This window comes from Micropterus dolomieu, linkage group LG05 (genome assembly GCF_021292245.1).
Source record: "Micropterus dolomieu isolate WLL.071019.BEF.003 ecotype Adirondacks linkage group LG05, ASM2129224v1, whole genome shotgun sequence".
Lineage (NCBI taxonomy): Eukaryota > Metazoa > Chordata > Actinopteri > Centrarchiformes > Centrarchidae > Micropterus > Micropterus dolomieu.
The window spans coordinates 8,038,405-8,046,392 of record NC_060154.1 but is presented as its reverse complement, the minus strand read 5'-3'; the positions used below and the strand labels follow the sequence as shown (position 1 = coordinate 8,046,392).

Genomic DNA, 7,988 nt, shown 5'->3' with positions numbered 1-7,988 from the left:
TATATATATATATATATATAATAAATTATACTGCTCAGTATTAATGAGCTTATGCCTATAACAGATATCCTCAATGCAGGACTAAATGTAGGCCAGTAAACCAATAAAATGGTGAACACAACATGTTGCAACAATCTAAATCAAATGTTTAACATGAATGGAACCATTTCTGGTTGTCCTTTTCCTTCCACTTCTTAAATGTCAGGCTGAATCTAGCTGGACTGTGGATGGCAGTAGTAACTCTCCCTCACACAAATCTAGAGGGGTGAACTAAAAACACACTCAGTTCAACTAAGTTTATTAACCCACATAAACTGTGAGTGATATACAGTATCGGTTTAGTATTAAGTGTCTCTAAAACATGTTAAAATCTTTTCACATCAGACCATGGTAGTTCTGTATGTAGGTACTGTAGAAGAAAGCACGGGCATTTGTGTTACAGTTCACCATCCAGTGAGTTACCACGCATCAGTGTGGCTTGTGGTTTCTGGTTTTACTGTTGGGTAACTGTTACGGATACATTTTACTTTTACTCCTGTGTATGTGTAATAGATAAACTGCAATTTAGGCTACTTTCTAAGGGGACTTAATGTTTCTCTTTACTGATGGCATGGCATTACTGGCAAGGGGGGCAATGTAACTCATGTACTTTTGTTACAGCTCCTTTGATACTTTACTAAATCATCCTTTTCTGTCATTTAAGCAACTTGAGCCAAAGCACCAGGTACTACCAATCCTTCGTGACAATGTAAATATGGATAAGTGTAGTACTTCTTACAGAAACCTATAACATTTGCAAAGTATCCACTTTTTCACAGGTCTATAAGCCTTAGTCTTAGAAACTTTATCTAACCAGGAAAAGGCCTCATTGATATTGAATTCCTTTTAGACAGTGCCCTGGCCAAGAAAAAGTTTAATTTTACATAATAATGACTTAGTAGGTTAGTAGGCATTGATCTACTAGCTCAGTATTGGGATCCAGCTATATAAAGACTGATCTATTTTCAACTGTTTATTGTGTAAGCACTCTAGGAGGGGAAACTGTCAAACAACCCATTGCTAACACATAGCACTGAATTCATGTGAATGGTGGACCAGTATGAAAACATTAGAGCCAGCAATTTCAATTCATGATATCCACTTTGACAGCACATGTCAACAAGTACTGCTTCAATGTTTGCAGCTAAAATGTATGGGCACTTTTTGAGCTGGCAAGTGCAAGGAACGAAAATGAATGTAGTTGGTGCTGTTCTGGGACCAGTGCCTATTAACATACTCTAAATCTATGTAATACATATCCAAAACCAAGGTTATGATTATCATGATAACTGTCTATAGCCTGGAAATAGGGGTTATATGCATAATGTTTTGTGCAGTTAGTGAGGAAAATGCTACATTTCTTTTTAAAAGAAGAAACAGTGACGCTTCGATGGCCAATTTGAGCTGCCTCTGGAATAGGAAATAACTGTAACCGTATATTTCACACACATGTAGTGACACAGATGAATACACACTGTGCACACACAGAACCCCACAGTCACAAGAGAAATCAAACAAACCAAACATCAACCTGTCTGTTCTTGCTGGTGGCTGTTTACCAGTCAGGTGTTTAGTGTCATTCTTCCAAGATCCATGATGCCACAATTGCAAACACAAACATATAGGCCTGTGTATAATGCCTGCACACAATCATGTTTGACTTTACGTCGGACAAAACATATTCTGAGCATAGTTTTTCCAAGCTACGATCAAAATGGCACACAGAAGTGGTGACTTTTGCATTTAAAGTTATTTAAAATAAATCTTCCAATTTCTGGCGCTGCTCTGTTTGTTTCCAGAAAAGATGCCATTCTCTCCTTCAATCCTTCTTCTGTCTGACTGCAGCTCTGCACTTGTGAGCAGAGGGAGAGAGAGAGGCAGCGCACAGACGAGTGGAACAACAGACAGAGAACTTCAAAGCCAATGAGACAGCTGCTGTAGAATTTTAATAAACCCCCTTTTTCCTCTGATGGCCAGTGTATGTGTGAATTTAAGTGTGTCTGTTTATTGCTGCTGAATTGAATAGTACACTAGACCACAAAACAGACACCATCCACAAGCAGGCAGGCAGGCGCGTGCACACACACACACACACACACACACACACGGGAAGGTAGAAGCCTTTGTTACTCACCTGCTGCACTTCTGTCTCTCCGTTTGATGTCTTCTCGGTGTACACAAACGAGCTGAAAATCCTCTGTAGAGAGACAGAGAGAAAAGGAAGTAGAGACAGTGAGGTTAGATTCAGAGGAACGCCGAAGTCCCAGACCCCGAATACTGAAAACCCATCACCTGAGGAAGAATATTGGCAGAGCCTATATAGAGATAAGTTTGGTTTCAGGTGTTGTTGAGGAGAGACCTTTATCATCAACACTCTGGGATTACTTCTACAAAAACAGTCAAAAGTGTGGATCGGTGAAAACAGTACAACTGCAAAAGTACTTTCCCTGAGGGGATCTATAAACAATTGCATTATTATCACAAGGTTACCAAATAGTTCAAGCATTCACACCTTTTTATGTTCGATCCCATGATAGCACAGTCCAGTCAAACCAGAACCGTCTTGTGTCTGCATGCCATTCATGTCAATTAAGCTATACTGAAGCTGCCACAGGGGCTTGGTTTTGAACTTTGAGTGCAGGCCAAAATTATTCAAGGGCATCACAAAGTACCAAATGTTGGAAATTAATGTGCCAAATTTTCAGTCTTGTTTACTTATTCAATGCACAAATTGTTCCTGATAATTATCAGATATATAACATATTTTATTTATCTTGAATTGTATTGCCACCACAACAACTGAATATTGAGAATGATGAATTATCCCCTGTACTGTCCTTTACAAAGCTAAACAAACAAAATTGGAAACCAACACTTTCAACTGTAACGGCAACTAAATCACAATTTATACTTAATTTCTGTCAGGGTTTTGTGACTTGGCAAACACACAAGTTATTTAAGGAGTTATGGTGTCACCCTTTATGTATGCCATTGTTAGCTAATGGTTTTAAATGGTAAATGGACTGTAGTTGTATAGCACCTTTCTAGTCTTCCAACCACTCAAAGCACATATATACGTGTTACAATCACCCAATCACACACATTCATTCATTTATCACTGCCTTGTTAAACGTGTGTAAATCAAGGACATTTCAGGTTTTAAACTGAGACACAAATGATCCCTGGTAGCAGTGAACAAAGATTCAGTGAATAACATAACTGTTTTGTCAGTGAATTTTGTTGGCTTACAAATAGTTACTTTATTATGATATAGTGATAACAGCCTAAAGTGGAGTCATACAAGATAATCTATATTCAGTGATTTAGATATATCGGTGATCAGGCTCAGTCATCCAGGTCACATAGTATCAGGAAGAGCTGCAGTTAGTGAAAAGCAACTGGACTAGAGGCTGAAGAAAATATTGTGACTACAGGTAATTATCAACACCCAAACTGAATTCACTGAATCAGACGAAAAAGGCTCCAAGTTACCGTCTTGATTATACATCCAGAGTGAGGCAGACATTAGCATTAGCGGTGATTGATTTACCTGCTCAGAGGCCGTCAGACAGGTGCATCTGGAACCATTTTTATTACTGGTCCAGAGAGCATGATAAACCTGTTTATCTGCCAAAACAACCAACCCATAGACCCAGACTGTATGGTCCTGTTGTTTACATCAGTTTCTAGGTTGGGGAGGAAAATGCGTCACCTGTTTAAATCTGGATAGCAGCCATAACATAAAATGAAGGTTTTGAAGAGCACAAATCACAAGGTGATGCTAAAATTCCCCGTTCACCTTCCAGATTGAAACATTTTAATAGTCCCCGATTTATATTGTTAAGTGAGTATGAAATGAAGCGGTACATTAAGGAATGGAGAAAATGAGTCCTGGTGTGACCTCAGCCTTAACACATACTAAGAGAGCTCCAGAAAAACATTTTAAGAGCTGCCTGAATGACACACATACACGAAAGCACACACCTTTATTCAGATGGTCTCCTGGGTCCCATCAGCTAAACATTCTCTCTCGTTCTCTTACTTCCTGACACACACATACGCACACACACTTTCCAAACAGAGGCAACAGTACCATGTGGCAGCTACAGAGTAAAACTAATGTTTGTGTTGAGGCAGCAGGTAGGCAGGTGGTTCACTGTAAGCCACCTCACTGCACACAAAGCCTTAAATTACCTGGTTCAAACACTGCAACCATTTCCTGCTGACACATTCCAGAGGACACCAATTACCCAGAATGCTCCACATCCAACTAACATGGAGCTGATTCACTGCACTGTTATTGCCACGCCATGGCTACACCTTTACACCTTTCAACTCTACAGAACATAAAAAAATAAAGCACAAATCCATTGGTTTCACACAGTTAAAAGGAAAGGTGAGCATTTTATTCAAGATATTGTAGCCTCCTGAACATCAGAATAGCCTGACTTATACTTGGATGCCTAAAAATTTTTTTTTCCCACTGGCTCAAAGAAATGTGACTTAATGGCACCATACTGAAAATATGGCCACAACTACACACTATTTTCATTATCCAATAATGTGCAGATTATTTCTTCCATTAATTGACTAATCCTTTGAAAACTGTGCAAAAATGTACATAATTTCTGTTTTTTCGTTGTGCCTGACCAACCGCAGAAAACTTATATATACACACAACAGATATTTAGGTTACTGTTATGTAAGACAAACAGAAGCTTCTGACATTTGGGAAGCTGAAACCAGAAAATGTTTTGCCGTTATTGCTTGAAAATGGACTTAAATGATCATCAGAAGTGTTGCACTATTTAAATAGTCGTTGTAGTTCTAAGATACCTTCATAGAACAAAAGGAAACCCAAACACACAGAGATACAAAGTCAGACAAGGACAGATGCAAATAAACAGATGCAGCTATAAACAAAAATCTCCTAACAACCCGTCTCCTGGGCCATAATTAGGCCATTCAGTTGACACTCTTGTAGATTAAGTATCAAATGTAATTTCTGAAAACTCAATTATTTCTAACGTGGCCAATAAACGCAGGCTGGCATGAACACAAATAGAGTGCTAATTGTCACCTTTTCAGTTCTTAGTTATAATACTGATTGTCTAAATGGAGTCAGCAGTCATTTTTGAGCATATTCCTTTCATTTTACAGACACATGAGATGAACACAAAAGTGCTACACAAACAGTTTCATTATGTTATTATTACACACACACACACACACACACACACACACACAGCTATGTATTTCACTACTGAGTTATTTACAACGTGCAAAACCAAGCCCAGACAGTCTACTGTTCCACACCCTTCTTAGTGGAAAAAAGGTCCAAGATGTAGAACTGTCAAATAAACATGAACATGCACACACAAACAGAGCTGCTACTACTTAGCAGAAATCATGTGCTTTCACAACACCACACTAACAAAAGGGGGGGTGGGGGGGTATGCACTGGAATAGAGAAATGCTTCGTTTCCATTAAGCCAGCAATTCTGAAAAATTGGGACCAAATCCTGAAAAGAGAGAAAACTCCAGTTGTTGATTAGCCACAGGTTAGCTGTCTTTCCCCCAGTGCCTCAAGTGTTTGTTGTTAGAGCTGCTTTGCGGTTTTCACAGCTATGTAGCAGCCAGGGAGGAATGCTTGGCTCTGAAACCTTAGAGGCCTGAGGCTGCCTAGGCCACCGTGGGCTTGTGGCCTCCCCTGACCCATAATCAAACACTAAAATATACACAGACACATACACACCAGCAATGAGGCACACATAGGCAACTACACAGCATCAGCGGTGCACTCAAGACATCCCTATAGATGTTACTAGGCTGGACAGTACAGAAAACATAAATATGAGAGATACCAGAAGATGAGAAAAATCAACACTTAAATTATCCCAGCTCACTGATGGGAAGTCAAATGGGAATTTATATGAAGGAATTAAGAGAGAATACCCTTCTGGTAGAAATCTGACTTTAACTAGAAAAGTAGAAAAGTATCATAAAAATGGGGTGGCGATAGAGCAGTGGATAAGACACATGCCTTTGTTGTGAGAGACCCTGGTTTATTTCCCCACTGTGACACACCCACCAATGTGTCTCTGATCAAGACACGTAACCCGTAGTCACTCCAGAGGCGTGCAATCTCTGACATACTTAGCAATTGTAGGTCGCTTTGGATAAAAGCGTCAGCTAAATGAATAAATGTAAAGTAATGTAAATGATTGACAATACACAACATAAAACATGTGTACATACATATATTCTAACAAATAAGAGCAGTAGGAAACAACCATATTCATTGTCCATCTTAAACAGAAATATTAGGAACCCCTTTGCCTCATTTATCAAGCTGTGGAATAAATTGTTTAATAATTTTGTAACAATAGCATGTCAAGTGCACATACTATGGTGGCCCGTAGGTTTCAGACGAACACAAAAGCCACAAAACAAATTCAAATTTGTTTTGTGTTGTGGCTTTTTGTATTTGTGTTGTGGCGTTTGTATTTCCATTGTGGTTTTTGTATTTGTGTTGTGGCTTTTGTAATCGTGTTGTGGGATTTGTTTTCGTGTTGTGGCTTTTGTATTAGGCCTGAAACCTACGTGCCACCGTACATACAGTAGTGATCCATTTGGATGTCTAATGAACTTAAGTTCCAAACAAGTCAGAATAGCCAGAATATCAGGTGTTCCTCTGCCACTACATACACACACATATACATTACGCCCACACATGCGCACTGACACCCCCTTCCTTAAGAGTTAGGGTTACAATTTTGGATTTATTTACGCACTTTAAAAACATTTATTAAAAGCTTCTTTCTTTTCACATATTTACTTACAGCATTATATGTTGAAGTGTATATAACATAATAGGCAGCTTATTAACTTAATGGGAGAAAACTGGTAGTTCTATTTAAAATCAGACGTTGAGCAACCCCATATTGCCAAAATGGCACGATCCTTGTTTCATAAGGCCATTGTGAAGCTTCGACTGTGAGATTGACAGTTGAATCAGGCTCCGTCCATCGAAGCAGCGAATCTTCGACTATTTGGGGTCAGCCCTAATACACACAATGCGTTTTGGTGAGTAACACCGAAAGTAAACTTTTGTTTGTTACAAGAAAACTCTACAGAGACATTAACAGACCATGAATCCAAATAGGCAGCTTTCTCAACACTAAGCTCACAAGAAATGCATTCAAACTCCTGTTCATTGATCACAGACCAACAGCCTCCCTTTCATTAGGCCATTTTTTAAATCCATCTACCTTGGGGTTTATCCTGACCACAGTCGAATGGGTCACATGAATGACTAAGCCTTATTGAAAGCTCAGACTGCAGGTTACAGAGATAAATACCAAAAGCTGTGTTGTTTCAAACACTGTAGTGTATTATAATGATAGAGAGTTGTTAGTTGTAACAGTGAAATTCTGTTAAACATATGTACCTGACTTCTCATTTAAACTCTCCCCCAGATCAGTCTAGATTTATTACTTAACCTGCTCTCAATCATAGGAAAAGAGAAGGATTAAGCTTGAGCTGATTTACTCATAACAAGAAAACATTTGCAATTCTGTCAGTTGCTGTTGATGTGTTGAGTCACAGGCAAAACCACACTCTGCTTTTAACAATTTGTTTCTCTTTCTTGGCCCCCCAACCTTCTTTGCACCCTGTTATAGGAGGTTATTTCAATGGTTAAAGCATGGGAACCCTCTGTGTATATGGCATCCATTTAATTAGGCCTGCCTCTTCAGCTCTTCTGTCAAGCTCACTTGGGGATGCCATAAACTAACCTAAGAGGCTCTCCTCCTTTAAAGAGACTCTTTTGTTCTTTGCGGGGCAGAGAATAAAGTCCAGACAGATGGAATGAAGATACCAGCCCATAGACAGAGACTTTGAGAGTAAGGAGAAATATACATAGATACAGACACACAGAGGTACAAAGT

The 7,988-nt window shown here is 39.1% G+C and overlaps 1 protein-coding gene across 2 annotated transcripts in view; it reads right to left on the bottom strand.

Annotated features, from left to right (window-relative positions):
- cachd1 (cache domain containing 1) overlaps positions 1 to 7,988 on the bottom strand; it is a 101,332-nt gene that overhangs the window by 64,008 nt on the left and 29,336 nt on the right. For both annotated transcript variants that reach the window (XM_046049801.1, XM_046049802.1), the window contains exon 2: positions 2,174 to 2,236. In XM_046049801.1, the coding sequence (XP_045905757.1) occupies positions 2,174 to 2,236 (63 nt within the window). The remainder of the gene's footprint in view (positions 1 to 2,173; positions 2,237 to 7,988) is intronic.